Below are 24768 nucleotides of genomic sequence, written 5' to 3'. Positions count from 1 at the left end.
AACTTGTAGTTGAAATAACAGTTCAGTTCTTGAGTATTCTCTGTGTGTCCTAAATTACTGGGTGTTAAATCAATAAATTAGCAGATATAAAAGAATATTTCGCCTTTCTACAGATTCAAACTTTCTCACTCCCTCTGTTAAAAAGCCGCTGTTTAGAGCGAGTATGTGTGCCAGTAAACAACTCCACCACAATCCCATCATTCCCTCTGCTTGAAATCTGAAAGACTAAAAGAGTTTAACCCAGGGCTTTATCTGTAATCTCCTGCAAATTCAAAGGCAAATGCTGACCAATGATGACTCAGTGTTTAGTAGGTGCCGTTTAACAGGAAATCAGTCTGTTAGAAAATGCTAAAATGTACATGTATTTATGGCATTCATCCTTCAAAGCATTTGAATGCAGACAAAGGCTATAAAATGCATCAGTTCCATAGTATTTGTCATTCAAAATCAAACTTTTATTTTCATGAACACAGTTGTGTGAATGCAAAATATTCTCCACTGTCCCTTCTCATTTAATCAGAGTTGTTTGCCTTCCTATTCACATACAGCAACAAGTAAGCTTTTATTGTGTGCAACTTAAATTGCAAATGTCTGCATCCATTATGCCTCAATACATATAATCCATTCAAGCAGTTTTTTTTTTTTTTTTGCTTCGTAATTGCTACAGTTGACATGGCAGTTCATTTGATCTCATTCTTAGAACCTTCATTTTACAGGAAGTTTTATATATAGACATATGTTTGTTCTCTGGTAGTTTCATATGAAAATCACTCCTGCAAAGAGTCTGTTGTAAGAATTTCTGGTGTGCTACTAAATAAATGAATAATAACAGATTACATAAACAAATTACCAGGTTGTGTTTGTATGTAAATGTATCTTTATTTATTTTCTCTTGAGTCAAACTAGCCATCTGACTGACTAGATAACCACAATCTGGCAGTATGTGTGTGTTGGTGGGGGAAGTGTCTTATATGGGTGATATTACTGCCATATGGAAGCACTTCTCTAATTTCAAATAACTCTGTTAGAACCAAACAGGATAATGTTATCATCTATCTATTGACCTGAAGTTGATCAGCTGATCTGGGCGATTTAATAAATGATATGCTCCGAGCGGAGTCTGCCATTTGAAACCTGATCTAGGAGTAAGACTTTTCAGAGAATCGCTGAAAATTCAAAACACTTGTCTCAAACACCAGAACCCAAGTGTTCCAAACTGCGTGTACAGATGTTTGATTATCTCCCCCAATCCGTAAAAATATATATTTTTTTGCATGATAGCCAAATCCTAAAATAGCAATCAAAGGCCAGAAAACATGCCCAATGCAAGTATGCCACGAATGCTTGACCAATGCATTGCAAGCATGCAGTTCTGTTGTACTATATATACTCAACGTGCATTCTTGCTTTGGTCTGATGGTAACAAACCTTTGTACTCAAGGGGGCGATAGAGTTACCTTCAAATTCAGGTTACAAAAATAAACGTGTTGACAGTTTAACTTGCTCAGCAAGATTTGCTTCAAACTGTTTATCTACTGTGACAGTAGTTGACCTGATAGAGAAAACCGTTAGTAGAAGACAGTTATAATAATGCTCTCTACAGTGCCCCTTGTGGCAGCACTAAGAATGCAATAAGCACTTGCTTTGCGTTAGCATCGTGTTGACATGTTTCAGAATTCAAATGAAGCACTTCTATTCAAGTACTCATGTAGAGTATATTTAGTGCCCTATTCAAATACGATTTACAATAATGAATAGAGCACTTGGAGTATTAGAATATTGGTGCTATACACCGTTTACAGAAGTGAAAGGAAAAACCTTTTCAACCCAATTCGTTTTTTCCTAAAATAAACATTAGGCAAATTATGCTAAACAATATGCTGCATTTGTATTATGGTGCAATTTAACAAACTTTCATGAATGTCCAAGATAAATGATAAGGCCTAAGCTTGTCAGGGAAGTCCTCTATTATAAGTGATCCACAAAAAAAAAAGTGATCATATGTATAAAATATAAGAAACATATGTGGAAAATTTCCAATACAAATTGTGACACTTGCATAGTCAAAAATGAAGGACGTGAAAAATTGTGTGGTTTGGCTATCATTGGGGTCAGTTACAGGGTGCTACAGTTACATCGTGACAATTTTGTTGTGTAAACGCCCACAATTGTGCTATTACGTCTTTGGACCACACCGATCTCTGTGGTTAACAGTCAGCCAATATAAAAAATTACATCAACTGCCAAACTCGACACAGCGACGCACAGGTACAAAAAATTCCAAATGTCCACTCTTCTATTGCCGCCATCTCTCATTCTACAGATATATATCACAGACAAAATGAAAGTCCTTTGTAAAGTCTGGTGAAAAGTTACTGCATAAGTACATGGGTTATATAGTGTTCTCCAAGTCATTCCCAACATCTGTTTGGTTGTACAAATTGTTATGTGTTAGGGCGCCTACACACTAGAATTAACGCAGCACCATAGAGAATGCTGCTAATCTATTGATTTCAGTGGGGATGGGGCGTCGCAATACATAATGGAAAAAAGCGAAGCTTTACGACAGTGACATTTAGTCATGCAACCAAAAGTTCTACCTTTTGCCGATATTGGCATCCATTGATCAATGAGAATTTCAGAGAGGTGGGTCTAGTTGTGCTTTTGGAAATTAAATTTACTTTAGTCACACCTGATGTAAAATTGACCCAAGTCTTTTAAACTTTTCAAATTAATCTTATGCATTCCACTTGTGTATAAGCGCCCTTAGAAAAGTCTGTAAGATTTGTCCATTCAATCTTTAAAGAGCAACTAAATGATTGAAGGTACATAACACTGTTTATCAACACTGTTTATCTCTGGTTTCCATGGTTATTAGAGCAAGAGGTAGGGATTCACATAGACAAAATAAAAACATAAAACAAAATGCAGGTATAGTAGGTTAGAAACCACGGTGCACATATACTGTATTTAAAAAATAAATACATACTTACTACAGACTGTACATACATCGGGAATTAAAGAACAGTTAAAAAATAGCTACGTTTGAATGCATAATTCAAGTACGTTTATAGGGAGACTTGGCAAGACAAACAGATTAATGTGTAACAATTTGTTTGTTAATGTTGTGTATGCTCATGGCACTTGCTATTTTTCTTGTGTGCCAGCACACAATCAGTTTTTAGATGCCCGAAAAGCATTGCTACTTTTGAAGTACAATTCAATGCTCTCACTATATGGTCCAGTTTCAATTTTAGAGCTGGAAGGTAAAGTTTAAAAGTTCAGAGGTACATTTCCATTGTCTATGTCTGGTGTGCGTGTCCTAAATAGCTGAGTGAGTGAGAAGACTGTAGAAATAAGAACCGTGCACTGCTTGGCCAACAGCCTGACACCCTCACCCTCTCTCGCCGTTTCTACAGCGGCCACAAACTCCTTATACAGGTCCACAATCTCTTCAAGCTTCCCCAGGGCCTCATCTGCATCAATATCACCATGACAACCTCCACAGTTCGAACAGGGAACTCGCATGCAAGTGGAGGCCAGCTGCACCAGTGCTCCAAAGCTGTTACCGAGCGACAGAAGAGCATCATCAGGCGCCCAGCCTACCCGTGTAGCCCTCTGGCATCCCGATGCCAACCTCCGTGCCTCGGCTTGAACCAGGCATCGTTCAGTCTCTGAAAGTGAGTGCCCATTCAAGCCATTGCCATTTTCACACTGCCCCTTGTGACATGAAGTGTATATATTGGAGGGGCCTTTCTTCAACAACAAAAGAAGTTCATCAATGTCTTGTTGCAAAGAGGCATAGCCGTCTTTGAGCCCAGCACCTTTTTGACCGGTAACATAACGGCGGCCCTGCAGGGTGCGGAGAGGATTATCTATGGGGCCATAGTCCAGAGGCAGAGATTCGAGAGGCCTGGGTGGGATCAGGAGTGGACTGAGCTCTGAGGACGTTGACAGGGGACGAGGTGAATCTCTAAGTAGGGATAGGACATTTGATGATGGAGCAGATAAGGTAGTATGGGAGGGAACCAGGGTGGGTTGTGGTGGTTTACTGATCTGGTTTCGACGGGAGAACTCATACACGGTGAGATTATCATCAAAGCCACAATTATCCTCTGTATCAGCACTGAAACAGGTGGCATAGACTGTATGGCAACCGCATGCATCACGATGAGAAGGACTTGTAGAGGATAGAGAGGATGTATTCTCAAGTCTAATCTCTGTTAGGTTACCTTTCTGTGACTGAGGCTGTTCAGAATTGCAGGTTCCAAAATGCCTGTGCAAATCGGTGGCTTCAGTGGCTTCTGTAGACAATTTTTGCCTCAAGTCAGGATGGCTTGATGATGCTGGTGGTTTCCCATTGGTGTCTTTCACAGGAATTTGAGTCGCTTCTTCTGGTCCATCTTTGAGCTTCACAATGACAACGTCAGCATATTTTTCTTTCAAGTCAATCAAAGATGGCACTGAAGTGGCCTTGGGGGATACTTTCTTGGATTCATGATTTCCATCTGTTTCATTGGTTTCTTTGTTGCCTGTTGATGACATCGTGTTGCTGAGTGCTACTGTCCCCAAGATCTCTTGGGAACGGGTGAGGTACCATGGCATATCCTGAATTTTACCACGCAAGGCTGTGGCAGACAGACGTCCAGACGAGCCTTTTCTGTTGATGAAACTTGTCCCAGTTTGAGCTAGATCTTCAGAAAGAGTGCTTATGGATTGAACAGATGGAGAAGGTAAGGGCGAAGGGGTAGGCGTGTTTGATGCACTCGATACTTTGACTGTAGAGCTTTCAAACTTCTGTTCGGTCCTTAGGTTTTCATGACTAAGAGAGACACCCTTACTTAGTGTAGTGGGTGGGGTTGTACCATTTCTCTGAGACCAGGGATGTAGGGAAAGTCCATTGGGGGGAACATTTTTCTTGGCCTCAGGTTTTTGTACCAGGGCATCAACTGTAATTGAGGATGGCTGAAAAATAATGGATGCAGGCTTGGGGGGTATTGGGGGCTTTGTTTGTAGCTGAGGTGGTTTATTTTCTGGTTTTCTACTTTCAAGAGACTGTAGAGAACCATTGCTGTCTGCTTTTATTTTCTTAGGTTCAGTCTTTCCTTTGGAATTTGTTGGCTCTTTCTGAGTTGGCTTAATGTTTTGAGTATCAAGTCCTTCTGGATGCACATGATTTGGATGAGTCTTTTTTTCCACACAGACTGGGGCATGGTCAGATATTCCATTTTGTGGTCTGGGTCCATTTTGAGTCTCTAGGTCTACTAAGGTCTGTGAAAGTGTTGCTTGGCGTACTGCTGTTATTAGTGACAAAGAGAGTGATGGTCCAGGCCCAGTGACTGGTTTAAACTCCATAGTGTCTGGCTCCATCTCCAGAAGCTGCGATGAAAGATGAGATTTTCGGCCAGGGATGTCCCCATTGCAGTGCTGGGGTTTCTGAACCGAGGTCAGGTTAGCAGAGAAAATCTTAGGCTCCCCAGGTGTAGGTGTGGAAGGCAAAATAAGTGAAGGCTGATGAACCTCCAATTCAGTGTTTTTAGACCCACTATGAGTGATATGGTTAGCAAGGGAAGGTTTCTCACTGGGGTTCTCTTTAACAAGTGAGGTGCTCTCCAAACTCTTTTCCTTTTTCCTGCTGTCTTTAGATTCATAATCCTTTGTATGATCCTCCACATTAACCTCAATATCACTAAGAGGTGTTTGGATGTTCTTCAAATCGGAACCATTCTCTGAAAGAGTATGATAAAGAGTTGTGTGTGACAGATCAGGACAACAATAACACCTTTAATACATATTGTATTAACAAAGGAATGTTCAGCGTTATCCATAACATTTGTGGTTCCGGTTTAAAAAAATAAAATATATAGTGGTTACAGTAAGGTACTTGGAATAGATGTAAACAGGGAAGTATATGTTTCGAAAGTATAGTCATAAGATTTAAAAAATATACTTCTTAAGTGCTTTGGCAAGTGCTTTAACAAAAATACAAGCTTTAAGTTGTTGCTTTTAAACCCTCGAAGCATATGGCAATGTTTGTTTCCATTGTACCTGAATAACTTTAAGAATTATTTGTACTTTTTTAGAAAACTGAGGAACGACTGTAAAGGATTTTCTGTATGATGATTATGCCACAAATTATGTTGATAGAGCAACTAGTATAAAACCCGGAATTTCCCTTATAGGAATGTACAAATATGTAGTGCTATTAATAGAATGTTCACTGACCTGTGGGGCGATGCTCTGTGGCAGGAGGGGTAAATCGATCTTGAGCATCAAAAAATTCCTCTTCAGATTCTGAACCACTATCTCCAGTGTCTTTAGCTTTTTCAAGGACATTTGAGGGCACTGTTTTCCTCAGCCCAGCCTGTGCTCTAATCTTTGAAGATGGTCCCTGTTGTTTCACATCATTTGCCTGATTATGTAGAATGGAGTTTCCCTCTTGACGACATGCTGGATGGTTGTGAATCCTGGCGAAGAGTGCCTGAAAATTCACACCGGCTAGTTTAGCATTTATGCTGTTGGCACTACAAGAGGCTAACGCAGCCTCAAATTCTGCGGACAGGCTGGAATTTCGACTATCTTTCCCACTCTCTCCTTTTTTGTCCTCTTCCTCGTCACTCAATGCATCATCACTGGCCGCAGGCAGACTTGGCAAGCTATCAGACATTTGGGAGAGGTCAGTATACCGTAGACCTGAGTGATAATCATAGGATAGGTCAGAAATTCGCACAGATTTGTTTAAACTGCCTTTTTGATCTAAAAGCTCAGGCAACTCCAGCAGGTATGGGTGATGGACATCCAGACTTGAGGTCCCAGAACTGGGCTTACCTTCCTGAGGGTCATCCATTTGGCCAAGATCACCAATGGCCGCTTTGATACTCTCCTCCAGCGCATTCAAGGAGTTACTAGACAAGCTAGAGAAACTGCTGTTGACTCTAGGATCGGTGTACCAGCCGGTTTCCAAAAGCGCATCCATTGTTGCTGTGAAATCCTCATCCCTGACAGACTCACTCTTGCCTGCCTCGCTTCCTTCATCCTCTAAAAGGGGATGCGTTACAATCACTCGCACACTCTCAGCCTTGGCTTCAGTTTTCCCCTCTGCTTCCTCTCCTCCTTCTGTGCCATCGTTGGTTAGATTAGACATAGTGTCCTCTGACAGCTGAGTATCCAGCAGACCCTCCATGGCGTAGTCATCTTCTGAACTGTCTTCTGAATCGCTGCCACATCGAGAAATATACCCTGGGAATAACAAACAAACACATTAAACATAAACATGGCATCATGCTGGTCAGCCACGGTGAAATCTCATTGGTCCACAATCGTTGACCCACATAACTGTATATCAAACATCAAATATGCTCTTGTGCAATTGTGTCGCACTTTCGCTTTCAGTGTGAACAGACAACCTAATGCAGCGCACCTGGTTAGGACACCATGTAAGCAAGTGATACAACATAACATCTGTCCATTCATCCATTTTCCTATGGCACAACTACAATATATGCCATGTATGCAACATATAGGTGTGTGATACAAAGGTGGGCACCAATGTAGATATTGCATAACCCCCTTTAAATGGGTATTTGCACCCCTGAACATAGTATAATGAACGAAGCTGTCAAAACAACAAGCGAGCGATGCGGTAACTCAATGCCACACATCTTCATTTGACGGTTAGTTCGTCTTTTTTCCGTTCTGCGCAGTTTCTCACCTTAATAGAACCTGATACAACATCAATCGTTTGTAATATGGATGGGGTTAAGAGAACAGGCGTACCTTCCTCCACCAGAATCCGTCGCATTTTAGGTCTCGGTCTCCAGCGGAACACGTTGACGTTGGGATCCACCAGCAGTTTGCAGTATCCAGCCAGCAGACAGGCCAAATCTTTAGCTGCTACGGATTCCATTAATAAAGCCATCGGCTAGACATTATGAGAGAGAGAGAGAGAGAGAGAGAGAAAAGATATGGTCTGAATTAGTTTGATCCTTTATGTTTGTATCCTAAACAGATCTTTCCCATATTTTCACAGGTATTCGTACTGTTCAACTTTTTGGTTTTGGGTTTTGATGGAGCCCCTCAGAGGACAGGGAGGAAATATATTTATTTTTAATTGTATTACATTTCCTCACAATAGTTTTGCATAGTCTTACAAAATGTTTTGCATTCCCTTGTAATACGTTTTGCTTTCCCTCTCTATTGTTTTTGGAACACTAGTAATCACAAAATTTACCATGGTTTAACTACAGTTACTATAGTTTAAATATGGTATTTGTAGTCAAATCAAAGTAACAAAAAATTACCATGATGGTACCACTGTAACTATAGATCAACTATGGTATTTGTAGTAAAACCATAGAAACCACAAAATTGTATATATTTTTACTACAAAAACTAACTATACAGTGCATCTGGAAAGTATTCACAGCGCTTCACTTTTTCAAAATTGTGTTGTTACAGCATTATTCCAAAATGGATTAAATTCATTATTTTCCTCAAAATTCTACAAACAATACCCCATAATGACAACGTTAAAGAAGTTTGTTTGAAATCTTTGCAAATTTACTAAAAATGCCGCAGAAAAAAACCCCAACATAGGTTGATCTCTAATCCTAAATATGCTAGTGTTGAAAAATGTTATATGGTCGGGTATTTTACTACACCCTTGCGTCTCACTGGTAGAGTTATCTGAATCTGTCAGTTAACGTGTACTGTACACACCTGGATGTCTTGTAGGTAAATCTTGGCCATACTGACTCTTTCGGACTCTGCCAGCACCTCTATTCTGGTGATGTAGTGGAAGTCTATGATGGTGGAAATCATGTTGAGCTGGTGGTTTATGATCTGGCTGATCCCGTATCTTGCTCCCACCAGCAAACTCACCAACGACTCTCTGTCCTGCAGCTGTAACACACACATTTCCATGACGGAGCGCAATAAAAATGGTCCTCAATCATTATTTCAGTCAATCAAATATCTTGCACTGTGTTGTACATTTAAAATAATAATAAAAATAATAATACCATGGCTATAGTATATTTATTATAATTTTATTAAAAGAAATGGTCCTTTATTTAAATATTTATTCTAAAATACTAGACGTTTTGTTTAATTCTTTTGAGTATATAATTACAATATGTTATTTTGTTTTTTTTAAATGGAGTTGTCAATTGGAATCAAAATTGTAACCAGAATAAAATCATCAAGAAAATCATTACATTTCTTACAATTGCCGTCCATTTTACCAAACAATACATGTCTATTTTTTTTATGTTATTTCAAGAGATGTTGCAATTTTATCAAAATCTCTTGCTACCTAGAACAACCTGCTTATATAAAGTACTTTTAAATCCCCCTAAAAATGGGGGGATGCCTGACTTGATTTTATCCAAAACAACAATTTTTACTATTAACGACAGTGTGGGAACATATCTGTGCTGTGCAGATTGAGTTTGTTATTTGAGCTGAAAGTGGCAGATGGATAGAACTCTCTCACCAGCATGGTGGCATTGTAGCTCCTCCCACTGTATGACATCAGCTCTGCCATCTGGGCCAGATAAGCCAACCGGGCCTGAGACACTGAGATCACCTGAGAGAGAGAGAGAGAGAGGTGTTGACAAATCTCTTAGCTTTCCTAAACTCATCACAATTTACTCAATACCATGTCATTCCAAACCTGTTTTTTTTTTTTTTTTTTTCATGCAATGGCAAAGAATGGTGACTGGAGATGACAAGCCTAAACAAAATGGCAAATCACCATTAAAGTATAATAAAAATAGTCCAGGTTTGGAATGACAGATTTATCATTTTTTGGTGAACTATTCCTTTAAGAATGGCTAAACAAACAGAACCAGTGATGGTTGTAATTTCTGTGGCACTACTGTCACCAAACCCAATTTTCAAATACACTCCCCCAAACTATTTCCACCACAAACACTTGCAATTGGCAGAGCCAATGTTGCCAATGAAAGCTCAAACAAACAGCAATATTTTGAAAGTGCCTCAGAGTCAGTTTTTACACTTTTCAAAGGAATCAATCTACAAAAGTCTTAATTATAGCCATGAAGTTGGGATAGGAAGAAGTATATAAAGGAATATTCCAGATTCAATATAAGTTGAGCTCAATCGACAGCATTTGTGGCATAATGTTGATTACCACAGAATGTATTTCAACCCGTTCCTCCTTTTCTTTAAAAAAAAAATGCAAAAATCTGGGTTACAGTGAAACACTTACAATGGAAGTGAATGGGGCCTTTTAAGCATTGATAAAATAAAATGAATTACTTTTCAATTAGTTGATTGTTTCTTTTGTATTATACTTTTGTATAATTTTATCATTTCATTTTATTTTTGCACTACTCTCATTTGACTTTATATGGCTAAATTTGCACCATTTCTTATTGTACCCTGAAAACAAATTGATAATATGAATGCCAGGGCCATCGCTAGTAGTTTGAAATATGACAATGATTCTAGGGGCCCACAGTTCCTGAGGGGCCAACAATTACAATTACAGTAGGATTGATAATATAAAAGTGCAATTATTTTAATGTATTTTGGCACAATGATAATAATGTAATTCAAGTAATTTTAATCTTTCAACAAATTCTCCCCTTCACACTTTAAAAATGGTTTGTTCCTTCCCTCGTGTTGAACAAAATAATTGGCACACAGCTGTGCACCTGTGCCACTCATAATCCCTGCTTTTCCCGATATGTCATCACTGTAAAAATGTATGAAAATGTACTTATATTTGCCATTCCTTAAAATCAAACTTTTTGTTTTAATGGATAAATACAATGACTGTGTTAAAAAGCAAGTTCAGTCATGACAACTCTTAGCATGTTAATGTAGGTATAAGATATTAAGAGGATATTGGTCTTGTCGGACTTGATCTGCTAATGCTTTTGCTGTTGCTGCAGAGCAAGTACGAAGACTTGCTATTGCCAGAACATACAAAGACATAACGAGTTATGCATAAGGACATGCTGCTGCTGTTGCACATATAGACAAACAAGCTTGTATGAACATGCTGCCGCACAAATAGACATAAAAAAAAATCCCCCAAAAAAGAATGGAAGCTGCACAAAATTCAAAACACAACCCCCTCATCCAAGCAGATCTATCACCAAGTCTTGTGTACTGCTGCTGCTCTGAAGAGCCATGTGCAATGAGTGTATGCTAGCTAGGTGTGCCTATGGTCACTGGCCAATTTGTGTAATGCTAATAAATGAAATGTATATGAATGATTGTGCTAGCTTGACCAATAGGATTAAATGGCTGGTGACCTAACTCATAATGTATACCTGAACCAGGAGAGTCCAGAGCCCATTTAACTAATGACTTAGACTAGTTATGTGTGGATTTATATAATCTAATGATCTAAGATAGCGATGTGTGTCAGACAGATTTTGCTAAGGCTTACCTTTCTAAAGACGTGCTTCTATGTGTCATGGCCAAAAGCAGACCTTACCATGCAAGTAAATAGAAGAAAAGCCCCAGCAAACCACCTGAGCAAATAACATTTTCAGGGAAATAACTCACGCAGCACACTACAGTCAAACCGGCTTTCTGCAAAATTGAGCAATTTAAATGTAAAAATATACAGGTGAAACTCGAAAAATTAGAATATCAGGCAAAAGTTCATTAATTTCAGTAATTCAACTTAAAAGGTGAAACTAATATATTATATAGACTCATTACAAGCAAAGTAAGATATTTCAAGCCTTTATTTGATAAAATTTTGATGATTATGGCTTACAGCTTATGAAAACCCCAAATTCAGAATCTCAGAAAATTACAATATTGTGAAAAGGTTCAGTATTGTAGGCTCAAAGTGTCACACTCTAATCAGCTAAACACCTGCAAAGGGTTCCTGAGCCTTTAAATGGTCTCTCAGTCTGGTTCAGTTGAATTCACAATCATGGGGAAGACTGCTGACCTGACAGTTGTGCAGAAAACCATCATTGACACCCTCCACAAGGAGGGAAAGCCTCAAAAGGTAATTGCAAAAGAAGTTGGATGTTCTCAAAGTGCTGTATCAAAGCACATTAATAGAAAGTTAAGTGGAAGGGAAAAGTGTGGAAGAAAAAGGTGCACAAGCAGCAGGGATGACCGTAGCCTGGAGAGGATTGTCAGGAAAAGGCCATTCAAATGTGTGGGGGAGCTTCACAAGGAGTGGACTGAGGCTGGAGTTACTGCATCAAGAGCCACCACACACAGACGGGTCCTGGACATGGGCTTCAAATGTCAAACGTCTTACCTGGGCTAAAGAAAAAAAGAACTGGTCTGTTGCTCAGTGGTCCAAAGTCCTCTTTTCTGATGAGAGCAAATTTGGCATCTCATTTGGAAACCAAGGTCCCAGAGTCTGGAGGAAGAACGGAGAGGCACACAATCCAAGATGCTTGAAGTCCAGTGGGAAGTTTCCACAGTCTGTGTTGGTTTGGGGAGCCATGTCATCGGCTGGTGTTGGTCCACTGTGCTTTATTAAGTCCAGAGTCAACGCAGCCATCTACCGGGACATTTTAGAGCACTTCATGCTTCCTTCAGCAGACAAGCTTTATGGAGATGCTGACTTCATTTTCCAGCAGGACTTGGCACCTGCCCACACTGCCAAAAGTACCAAAACCTGGTTCAATGACCATGGTATTACTGTGCTTGATTGGCCAGCAAACTCGCCTGACCTGAACCCCATGGAGAATCTATGGGGCATTGCCAAGAGAAAGATGAGAGACATGAGACCAAACAATGCAGAAGAGCTGAAGGCCGCTATTGAAGCATCTTGGTCTTCCATAACACCTCAGCAGTGCCACAGGCTGATAGCATCCATGCCACGCCGCATTGAGGCAGTAATTAATGCAAAAGGGGCCCAAACCAAGTACTGAGTACATATGCATGATTATACTTTTCAGAGGGCCGACATTTCTGTATTTAAAATCCTTTTTTTTTATTGATTTCATGTAATATTCTAATTTTCTGAGATTCTTAATTTGGGGTTTTCATAAGCTGTAAGCCATAATCATCAAAATTATATCAAATAAAGGCTTGAAATATCTTACTTTGCTTGTAATGAGTCTATATAATATATTAGTTTCACCTTTTAAGTTGAATTACTGAAATTAATGAACTTTTGCACGATATTCTAATTTTTCGAGTTTCACCTGTAAAAGAGACCTTGTTTGCACCTGGTATAAAGATGCATCTTGGGTGAACAGATCCCCTGTAGTCAAGCGAGACACATCGCTGCTTACACCTGATCGATTAAATGATTCTCTTGTGCCCATTTCTGTTTGAATTTAGAGGGGACTGTCTCTGATTTCATTATGATATATATCAATCAGTTTGTCAGATGTAAAATCAGCTCTTTTGACTGTGGTTTTGGCTTTTTGACAGTATGCTATGGCACGATTTTAAGGAAAGTGAGTAAACTGCATGATGGATAAATAACAAATATGACTCTTACACACACACCTTCTGTCGTGGTTCCAGCAGTGACTGGATCTTCTTCATGTGGTGGTTCAGAGCTTTGCGCAGGTCTTTCTCTCTCATGTTCCTCAGTAGTGTGGGAGAGATGAAACTCTCTAAACCAAACTCTTTACTGACACACACACACACACACAAACACATTACACTGTGGATATTATTTCAGGACACACTAGAACTGCTCTCATGTGTATGTGTGTGCTCTTACACAACGGCCTTCAAGGATGCTCTTGTGGTCTGTCCGCAGCTCGCCAGTTTCTCGTGCATGTGCAGAGCGGCTAGTCTCAGCGCTGTGTTGCATTTCATCTCAACGGCGTAACGTTCCTGTAACACATCTCCCACACTCTACAAACACACACACAACTATATACAGTGATCTTTAAGGAATAGTTAAGCACTGCTTTATTTCTATTGAGGTAAGTGTATATTACCTGTTGGAAGAGGTACTCAAAGGCCGCTGGATCGTCCTGCATGAGGTCCACTGGGTCTCTGGGAATGAAACAGACTCTAAACAGACACCTGTAGTCGTGGGAATCCTTCTTCTGCACCACCTGGAACAGCAGGTATAAAAGTTGTATAGATGTTAAGAAGTCGTCTGTGTTGGGGAATAACAAACTTTAAAGTTGTGATGTTACTATAACTTAAAGATGCACTTTTACCCTTAAATAAATGAATAGAACTTTTGAAAAATGTGTATAAAATCAAATGAGATGAACCCCTTAAATTCTGCGGTTCCAGTGGACGTGGCCAGTAGCGTGTAAGAGGTAATGCCTAAAATGTAAAAGTCCCATGATACATAAATAGTCATATGAGCTTAGAAGCTGAACTTTTCACATGACTTCATCACTTTTGCATTTATGTTACATAACATAAGACCTGAAATCCTCAGCATCAAAAATGAGTGCCACCTTGTGGTAATGATGTAGAAAAATGTATATGACTATAAATGTTTTTCAAATGGTACTAAAATAGACAAGTCGTGTTTTAAATTAATAATGAATTAAGCTCTCGTTCTCAGAAATGATATTTATTTTGTTGCCTTGACACCAGTGTTTCAATGATTTCCAAAAGAATCCAAAAGTGAAATATGAGTTCTGAATGACAACAAACATCTCATGCCTGCTCTGATCACTGCTTCTGTAATCCCCAAGTAGCCACAGACTCTATATCAACTCTTACCATAGGCTGTTTTCTTTAAAATGAGTCTTGTTCTATTTGTCTTTTGCTTGGGCAAATAATCCAATGTTTTGTTCTCAGATGTCCAGAACAAAACATGCAGTCCAGCAGAAAAAGCATGATAAACAAATCATTAAGCAAAATATGTTCTTGACCATCAATGATGAAATATTATATATCATAGCAAAGTCTCACTATATAGATTCTAAGCTTTTAGTCCACAAAGAGGCCGGGATATTTGACAAAACATTGGGGTAGGTATGTGGGATATCAAAATAGCCTGAATGCTTATGGACAAGCACTAATAATAAAAGAACCAGAATACATGGAGCTGCCTCATGGGAGCCGCCATGTTGAGATCACATGACCAGCAGAATACTATTCATTTTAGCTCTGTAACCCCCATATTATTGGAAACTTTCACTCACAGAATAAATTAATCATGGCTGACTGCCAATAGTGCATGTCTGCAATGGCATCAATAAATGAAAACTAGATGCTGCATCCACACCACTAGGTGTCAGTATTCTATAAGTCCAAGATGACTGCCATATTGGTCAGAGCATCATTAAAAAGTGCACCTTTAATGGCATTTTCCAATATCGTGACAGTAGTTCAGCTGACTTCGAAATAGTGTCACTTTTCCAACAATTGTTTTCCCCCAACATGCAGCAGTAACAAAACTAAAAGTAACAAAAGCTACTTTGCTGTTTTGTCACTTTCTACTGCGCATACATCTTTACAGCCAAGCAAACTGATATAATAATCAAATGTACATTTCTAAACTCTACTCTCTCTCGTACTATACAGTGTTGGTCTGATTCACTTTAGTGAATTGGCTTGTTTGGACGGTTCATGTAATGATGGAGTCCATCCTTGGAAGTCCATGTGTGCTGGTCTGTCTTCTGTTTTGAAAATGTTTAGTGAAAAGAACTGGTGAATCGTTTTCCTGGGACTAGTTCATTGAATCATGAATTGTCCAAATGAACTTATTCACTAAAATGAGTCAGACTTTGCAATGCTAGTTGAGAGGGAGATACATGTGTTGGATTATTGCTCACTCATGTGCAATACAGTGTGTTTTACCTTCTGTATGAGCTCCTCCTCGTGCAGTAACAGTAGTTTGGTGTTGTTATATTGCTGTTCCAGCACCAGTGAGAAATGCTCAATTGAGCAAATGGACAGCTTCTCTTTCATAGTCATCACTATATCCTGGACATAGAGATGAAATTAATACAACATCCACACAACTTTACCTCAGTGTACGGTGGTTATAGATAACTTCCGCATGATGTTATATTGGATTTTGGGGTCAGTAAAATAAACCGTGTGAGACCTTGACAGTAGTGGTCTTGTGAAATTTGAAGGCTTTGGTCTGGCCGTTCTCCAAGTAAACCTTCAGAACGTTGGGCAGGAAAAGAAGAGAGTTTCCCTGGAAACAGTGAAAGAAACATTGCTTAGACGAATCCTTATTCTCAATCATAACTCACAAGTGTGTCTACATATATATATATCCCCTATCCCTTCATGGGATTATGCTTCATTCCCTCACTTATACAGTCTTGTGTGATTCAACTTGGAGCTGGTTGACTCACAGTCTTGTTTTCCATCGTGCTGGTGTGCACACTACACTACTGATCGCAGACCGTGTCTATCAACTACATAACCATTTGACCCCAACTGAGGCCCTGTGTACACCTGGTATTAAGATGCATTTTGGGTGATCTGATCAAGTGTACAAGCGAGACACATCACTGTTACACCTGGTCGTCTCGTTTGACCACTTGTATTCATATGGTATCCACGCACAACTCATCACGTGCCACACCGAGAGCGAGAACCACATTATAGCGACAAGGAGGTTACCCCATGTGACTCTACCCACCCTAGCAACCCAGCCAATTTGGTTGCTTAGAACAATGTTTAACAACTGGTGGGTTATGACCCAAAAGTGGTTTGCAGTTCCATTCTGACTGGGTAGCGGACAGCAGGAAAAGAACAATGCCATGGTTCTCCTATTAAAGATTTTTCAGCAGCCGCCCAAGTGATAGAGATTATTTCAAGATAATATAATATTTAATGGAGAGATTACTTAATAATAATACAGCATTCAGCTATAGGCTTCTCAGCTCCACTGCGATATTTTCGTGGAGCGATTAAAGCATTCACGCGAGTGTAAAGGTAGGCCTACCAGCTTTAATTTTTATTTTTAGCCTACTATAATTTAAGACTAGCTACTTTGACCTAACCATGGTAATGCATTTCCTCCTGTGTAATTCTGTTTGAATGATGTTTGAAATTAGGAAATAAATGGGATAATAAAGGGCTCATAGCATATAAATAAATATGCTCTTCAAATTTTTAAGGGGGGACAGAAAACTTCCTGTAGTTGTTGACATCAATGGCAAAAATAATGTCACTAGATGCATGCTCTTATATTTGAAAACCATGAAAAAGTACTACGCAAGATAAAGGATATGCGACTCAGGATACATAAAATACAGGTTAAGTTTTTACTTTGGTGGGTCACCAATTGTTTCCTATGCAAAATCTGGGTCCCGAAGCAAAACCAGTTGAGAACCACTGGCTTAGTGGACCTGGCTGGAGTCACTCAGCAAACCCAGGCAGACTCCAGGGGTGGTAGTCAGTGTCTTTACTCGCCGAGCTACCCAGGCCCCATTTATTCCCAGTCTCCTGATTCCCAATACCTTGCTCTCCTCTCATGCTCTCTCTATCTATTTCATTGGCTGTTGCTCATTGTCGGTCTCTTGCTCGTCGGGACAGTGCACACACCTGATGACAAGACGTCTAGATATCTAGCTGGTTTGAAAACTGTCGTTGTGTCTGTGACTAGTCTCAGCATGTCGCAGAAGTGTGCACAATACACGACCATTCGTTGTGAGATCTAAGACTTCTCGTTGCCAAACAGTTGCAGACACAAAACATCAAAGGAGACAAACTTGAGTCGTACACTAGGCTTTAACAGTTCTAGACACATGACCAAAAAAAACTTCTATCTTATTAGAAGAAAAACTAATTTATCTAGCCTATGGGATAAAAACTAGCCTTGTTCTGTCATAAAAACACATTTTCTTCAGTGTGAATAGATCCATAGCAATGCATTGTTTCAATTAAATTCAGATTTGTTGATCACAGTGAATATTTGCTCCTGAATAGGCCTTAAAATTTTTAAGACACGGTGTAAGCCTGACCAGGGCATGCTTGAGAGTTAAGTGTGTGTATTTTGTCCTCACCTGAGTGTGTCCATTGACAACCACCTCTTCTGCGAAGCGCACTTTAATGGGGTTTCTTCTTAGGCGAGCTCTCTTCTCTGCTGTGATGAATGAAGACTTAGGATTCTGAAAGCAAAATGACATTTTCCTGATTCTGATAACTTTATTCAAGAACTACAGTACTTTAAAGATACAAGATTTAATCCAAAGACCAATTAACTGACTCAATAACAGGAAGTACTAATGGGAACAGTGTTCAGTACGTACCAACATGTTTCTGAGGATTGTCATGGTTACAGAGTCCTGGCACTCCCTGAGGGTGGATCAAAGTAAAAAAACATGAGCACAGAAACCACCATATTTCTCAGTGACCTCTGACCTTTGTCCGGCAGTAGAGCTAAAGACAAATGGACAGGGCTATGTTCAGAATAGCATACTACCATGCTACTCATACTTGTTTTAGGTAAAAAATAAAAAAAAAGAGACAGTTTAATTCTTCGGATAGATGTTTTTTGGAACTATTGGTTATCTGCAAATATATATGCCAATATATATATATATTTTAATATATTATTATTCCTCTGTGGCCAGCGCTGGATGATTCTACAGTTAGAATGACTCTACAGTATAACAGCAGCCTCTAGAGGTGAAACAAAAACAATTACAGACACCTTGTAGGGATTTACTATATCTAAATCTGTCATCATTGACAACATTCATCCTCATTTGTATCCTCACTTATATGCATTTGATTAGATAATGAAGTACTCAAAATTAAAGCAAGGGCATGCAAAGAACAAAGCAGTGTAGTGAAGGCCCCATGATTATGGAACAGCCTACACTGAGATATTAGATCTGCTGAATCTGTGTCTGTTTTTAAGTCTAGTTTAAATACTCATTTGTATAGACTTGCTTTTATAGAAGTGCGGCAAAAATTGTGCAAAGGCCTTTATGACTTTTTAAGATATGAGCAATCAAACATAGTGGCCCACTACGGTCATCGACCTCTATTTTGAACATCTTTCATTCAAATGTTACAAATGTTTTTGTGTTATTTTCTGGTCTGATATGGTCACAATATTACAAAACGTCTGTGATGATCCTGTCTTTATGAAGTACATGTATTTGTTGGGGTTTTGGGCTGATCAGCTGGTAAGTCCACTCTGTCTGTGTGTGTGTGTGTGTGTGTGTGTGTCATGCTTCCCTCTCCCTCACGTGTCTGCCATTGTGTTAATTACCTTCCTCAGATTGTGGCACTCGTTATCAGTGATTTACAGCAGCTGGTTTCCATTCTGTTAATCACTTCTCTCTTTCTACTTTAACTCACTGTGTTTGTTGTCTTGTGCTAGTTTGTTTTTGTTCTCTTAGCTAGTAACTTGGTCTCTGTTGGTTAAATCTGTAGTGCTCTGCTCGTGTCTGTGTTCAGTGTTTTCTTCACCGATCCCCGTCAATTTCTCCTCAGTGTTTCTCAGACGGACTCCGGATTAAGTGCTCACCCCTGTTCTCTGGTCCTGGATTGACAGCAGCCAGCCCTCCAGTTTTACCTGGGCTTCCATGTGGCTCTCTCATGTCTGTCGGTTCTCCTATGGTTGGTCACTGGTTTGTCTTCCTGTCTGGTTCCAGCATGGGTGCTCTCCTGATCAGCTCTCCATCCAAGTCTGGTCCAGCCATCATCCTGGTTTGGTATATTCACCAGGTTCCATCTGCTAATCGGGTCCATATCCTTCCAGCCCCCTGCTCAGTTCTCCGAGTTTGCTTTCCCCAGGCCTAAGCAAGCCATTGTTCCAGTTCGGTTCCCTACCCTCCTCACCAACAGAAATAAAACAAATTGTCTATTCTCACCTCTGCTCTTAGTTCTTCCTTCCAGATAACCTAACAGTATGAACTGGCCAGCATGGAGCTAGCTGAGGAATCCCGCCTGGCTGCCGTTCTCTCTCGCCAGGATGCCATTCTGAAGCGTCATGAAGAGCAACTTTCCACTTCTAACCACATGCTGGAATCCATGGCCGCTCATCTCGCTGAGCTCATATCCCAACTCCAGCAGCTACGGGGTTCTATCCCTAGTCCTGCTCCCACAGCCGCTACTCCTGTCGACCAGCCTGCGCAGCCACGTATTGAACCTAATCTAAATCCTCCCGCTACCTACGCTAAGAATCACAAGACCTATAAGCATTTCCTCTCAAGTATTGCTTATTTTTGGTCTTCAACTCCACTTTCTCCACAGGAATTTCAAAGTAGCTTATGTTATTATTCTCCTGACTGGTCAGGCCCATGGGTGGAACCACCGGATGGGACAACAAACTGCCTTGCTGTGCCTCTTGAGAGTTTCTTGACGGAGATGAGCAAGGTCTTCGATCACACTTCTCGAGGCAGAGAAGCCACTCGTCTGCTTTCCATGGTTCAGCAGTGGAAAAGGTCTGTTTCAGATTATGCTATCGAGATCAGGACTCTCACCGCTTCGCCGACTGGAACGAGGGCACTCTGCAGGACAGGTTCTTGCATGGGCCCTCTGATTAGGTAGTGGATGAGATCGTTGCCTTGGACCTTCCGTCCAAGTTGGACAACATTGTTTATTTCTCCATCCGGTTCAACGATCGCCTAGTACTGCGACATCTCAGAGCCCCTCGCTCTAGGGGAGTCAGGCTCCTCCAACCACCATTCCTTCACCTCGGATTGTACTGCCGAATCAGAGCCCATGCAGGTGGGTCAGACCAAGATGTCGGAGGAGGAGAAATTATGTCACCTCACCAATAACCTGTGTCTGTGCTGCGTCAAACCAGGGCACCATTCCAACATCTGCCCATTAAAAGCCGGCACTCACCAGTAAATGAAAGCCTACCTGCCTCTCTGCTAACAGGAGCCTCCTCTTGCGGTCTCCTCCTTCCAGTTTCACTGCAGTGGTGCAACACCTCTCGTCAATGTTTTGCTTTCCTGGATTCCACGGTTGAAGGCAACTTTTTGGACACTGCCTCGGCCATAAATTTGGGAGTACCCAAAGCCACCAGCACCCTCTGTGAGAAACCTCTGAAGGAGGTTACCGCTACCACTGGTCCGGTAAGTCTTATTTGTTCTGGGAATCATGGGGAGGAGATTGTGTTTTCCTTGATCAGTTCTCCATGTGCCCCTATTTTGTGGGGGCATCCTTGGTGACTAGCCTCACCTCCACCAAGACCCCCTTCTGTTGGTCGTCTGAGTTTGCTTTCCCCAGGCTTAGGCCTGCCATTGTTCCAGTTCGGTTCCCTACCCTCCTCACCAACAGAAATAAAACCAATTGTCATCTCTCACCTCTGCTCTTGGGTCCTCCTTTAGCTACTGCTCCATAATCTTATGATGTGTTGTTCATTGACTGACATAAGTAAATACACATTAAATATATAATGCATATAAACATTATTGAGCTTTTTTCCATGTATTACAATGTTGCAATTATCACATCCCTCTATAACAATTATCCAGTCTAGATGTTATGAATTTATCATCGTCCTATGTGCATTTTCCAGTTAAATTGTTTTCAAAAAGAATCAGAAAAAGCCTCTGCGTATTATATTTTGTAATACTGATTGACGTTTGATTGTTTTCTTCTTTGAAAATATAAATCTTAAAATGATCACAGAATCCTAGACTGAAAACGCAAAATCTTTTCTAATACATGTAATCACCCTTTATTTATTTATTTAAATGTTTTACTATATTTTTATTATTCGTTTTTTTTTTTTTTTTTTTTAAATGTCTTTCTATTTTTTCATATTCTCCAGAGTAGACTGATGTACTATGTATTTGCTTTCTCTGTTACTGGTGCAAATACAAATAAATGGCCATTTGATTTCCCCAATATGTGTAAGACAAATTCTCATCTACCCAGTAAAGCACAAGAATCAGGTTATTTAAGTCTTCTAGATCATCGAATTAAAGAAAGGAAGAGGAAGAGAGAGAGGTACCTAATCATTTGTTCTGCATTTTCTGGGGAAAGATCCTCCATGGCTTTATTGTTCACTTTCAGGATCTGATCTCCAGGTAAGAGCTGACCATCTGCTGGACCTCCTACACATACACAGGTGTAAAGATACACATCTGTTACAATCACAACTGTTTCCATTGATTCTCTAGTTTTGTAAATACTGAACGTACAGTGCATCCGGAAAGTGTTCACAGCGCTTCACTTTTTCCAAAATTGCCTTATTCCAAAATTGATTACATTTATTATTTTCCTCAAAATTCTACAAACAATACCCCATAATGACAATGTGAAAGAAGTTTTTTGAAATCTTTGCAAATTTATAAAAAATAAAAAACACTTGTACATAAGTATTCACAGCCTTTGCTCAATAATTTGTTGAAGCACCTTTGGCACCAATTACAGCCTCAAGTCTTTTTGTGTATGATGCTTCAAGCTTGGCACACCTATTTTTGGGCAGTTTCTCCCATTCTTCTTTGCAGGACCTCTCCAGCTCCATCAGGGTGGATGGGGAGCGTCGGTGCACAGCCATTTTCAGATCTCTCCAGAGATGTTCAATTGGGTTCAAGTCTGGGCTCTGGCTGGGCCACACAAGGTCAGTCACAGAGTTGTCCCGTAGCCACTCCTTTGTTATCTTGGGTGTGCTTAAGGTCATTCACTGTAGGGATGGTATTGGCCAGGTGATAAGCGGTGCCTGGTTTCCTCCAGACATGACGCTTGCCATTCAGGCCAAAGAGTTCAATCTTTTGTTTCATCTGACCAGAGAATTTTGTTTCTCATAGTCTGAGAGTCCTTCAGGTGCCTTTTGGCAAACTCCAGGTGGGCTGTCATGTGCCTTTTACTGAGGAGTTGCTTCCGTCTGGCCACTCTACCATACAGGCCTGATTGGTGGAGTGCTGCAGAGATGGTTGTTCTTCTGGAAGTTTCTCCTCTCTCCATAAAGAAATGCTGGAGCTCTGTCAGAGTGACCAACGGGTTCTTGGTCACCTCCCTGACTAAGGCCCTTCTCCCCAATCGCTCAAATTTAGCCGGGCGGCCAGCTCTAGGAAGAGTCCTGGTGGTTCCAAACTTCTTCTATTTACGGATGGAGGCCACTGTGCTCATTGGGACCTTCAATGCTGCAGAAATTTTGTCTCGGAGGTCTACAGACAATTCTTTGGACTTCATGGCTTGGTTTGTGCTCTGACATGCACTGTTAACTGTGGGACCTTATATAGACAGGTGTGTGCCTTTCCAAATCATGTCCAATCAACTGAATTTACCACAGGTGGACTCCAATGAAGTTGTAGAAACACCTCAAGGATGATCAGTGGAAACAGGATGCACCTGAGCTCAATTTTGAGTGTCATGACAAAGGCTGTGAATACTTATGCACATGTGATTTATTTTTTTTTCTTCGTTTTTTTATTTGTAATAAATTTGCAAGGATTTCAAGAAAACTTCTTTCACGTTGTCATTATGGGGTATTGTTTGTAGAATTTTGAGGAAAATAATACATTTTGGAATAAGGCTGTAACATAAACAAATGTGAAAAAAGTGAAGCGCTGTGAATACTTTTCAGATGCACTGTATATTATATTATACTGTATAATTTGAGGAATCATTCATGTCCGTAGCACAACATTGTGGGATGAGTTGCACCACAGTTTAATATGTAGTGTTAGGGGTTTGTTCAAATCCTAAATATGGACAATAGTAATAATGAACAAACGCAATGATCTCAGTCAATTCAAAATGTTATTGAACCTCAAACGTGAATGTTGAACAAAGGAAAAGTGAGTTTTGTCTTTCTCAGGGGAATATATAAGTGTGCACAATTATTAGGCAACTAAATTACAAAAAGATTTATCCCAACAAGTTGTTTATTCTCACTTTAGTAAGTGCAACAAATAAGTAACACAAAATGACAATTAAACACAAATTTTGGCCTTTCAAAAATATTCAGTGACCAATATAGCCACCCTTCTTTTCAATAACTGCCATGACCCTTCCATCCATTCAGTCTGTCAGTTTCTTGATCTGTTCATGTTCAACTTTTGCTGAAGCAGCTACCACAGCCTCCCAATTGCTGTTTAAAGAGGTGTATTGTCTTCCCTCACTGTAAATCTCACATTTGAGAAGGGCCCACAAGTTCTCAATAGGATTTAATTCAGGTGAGGAAGGGGGAGTCATTCTTTGTGCATCTTTGAGGCCCTTGCTGGCTAGCCAAGCAGTGGAGTACTTGGATGCATGTGATGGAGCATTATCCTACATAAAGATCATGGCCTTCTTGAATGTTGAGGACTTCTTCCTGTACCACTGCTTGAAGAAAGTACTTTCCATCAAGAGTCACTCTCATTTCATCTGTCCATAAAACATTTGAAAATCCATCTTCAGTATTTCTTTGCCCAAACTTGATGCTTCAACTTGTGAATCTTATTCAGTGGTGGTCGTGTTTCAGCCTTCTTGACTTTGGTCATGTCTCTGAGCACTTGGCTCCTTGTACAGCTGGACACTCCAAGTAGGTTGCAGTTCAGGAATATGGTGGCACTGGAGGATAATGTGTTCCTGGTAGCTCCACTTTATTCTTCTCAAGTCTTTTGCAATTAATTTGCGCCTTTTCTTCTCCATGCGTTTTTTGCGCCCCAATTGACTATTCGCAACAAAACGTTTGATTGTCCGGTGGTCACGCCTCAATAGTTTAGCTATTTCAAGAGTGTTGCATCTGTCTGAAAGGCATTTTAACATTTTTGCCAGTGTCAGTTAAATCTCTTTTTTGGCCCACTTTACCTGAGGTAATGAAGCAACCTAATAATTACACACACCTTGATATAAGGTGTTAGTCACTTTCGCCACACCCTCCCTCATTACACAAAAAACATCTGAAAATGACTGAATCCAATAAGCATTCATGTTTATATGGTTTGCAGTTGGAAAATATGCATG

The 24768-nt window shown here is 40.1% G+C and overlaps 1 protein-coding gene across 3 annotated transcripts in view; it reads right to left on the bottom strand.

Annotated features, from left to right (window-relative positions):
- Window positions 1–433: 433 nt before the first annotated feature.
- Window positions 434–24768, bottom strand: part of frmpd1b (FERM and PDZ domain containing 1b) — a 58397-nt gene continuing 34062 nt past the window's right edge. For all 3 annotated transcript variants that reach the window (XM_052089330.1, XM_052089329.1, XM_052089328.1), the window contains 13 exons: window positions 21827–21929; window positions 18156–18201; window positions 17910–18014; window positions 15992–16087; window positions 15742–15867; window positions 13911–14030; window positions 13688–13824; window positions 13468–13594; window positions 9494–9586; window positions 8719–8901; window positions 7777–7921; window positions 6226–7239; window positions 434–5729 (listed from right to left, as the gene is read on the bottom strand). In XM_052089330.1, coding sequence (XP_051945290.1) covers window positions 3274–5729; window positions 6226–7239; window positions 7777–7921; window positions 8719–8901; window positions 9494–9586; window positions 13468–13594; window positions 13688–13824; window positions 13911–14030; window positions 15742–15867; window positions 15992–16087; window positions 17910–18014; window positions 18156–18201; window positions 21827–21929 — 4751 coding nt within the window. In that variant the 3' untranslated portion in view covers window positions 434–3273. The remainder of the gene's footprint in view (window positions 5730–6225; window positions 7240–7776; window positions 7922–8718; window positions 8902–9493; window positions 9587–13467; window positions 13595–13687; window positions 13825–13910; window positions 14031–15741; window positions 15868–15991; window positions 16088–17909; window positions 18015–18155; window positions 18202–21826; window positions 21930–24768) is intronic.

Source organism: Xyrauchen texanus, chromosome 23 (genome assembly GCF_025860055.1).
Source record: "Xyrauchen texanus isolate HMW12.3.18 chromosome 23, RBS_HiC_50CHRs, whole genome shotgun sequence".
In the NCBI taxonomy this organism is placed as follows: Eukaryota; Metazoa; Chordata; class Actinopteri; order Cypriniformes; family Catostomidae; genus Xyrauchen; species Xyrauchen texanus.
The sequence above is the reverse complement of the archived record's forward strand: the minus strand, read 5'-3'. Positions and strand labels throughout refer to the sequence as shown.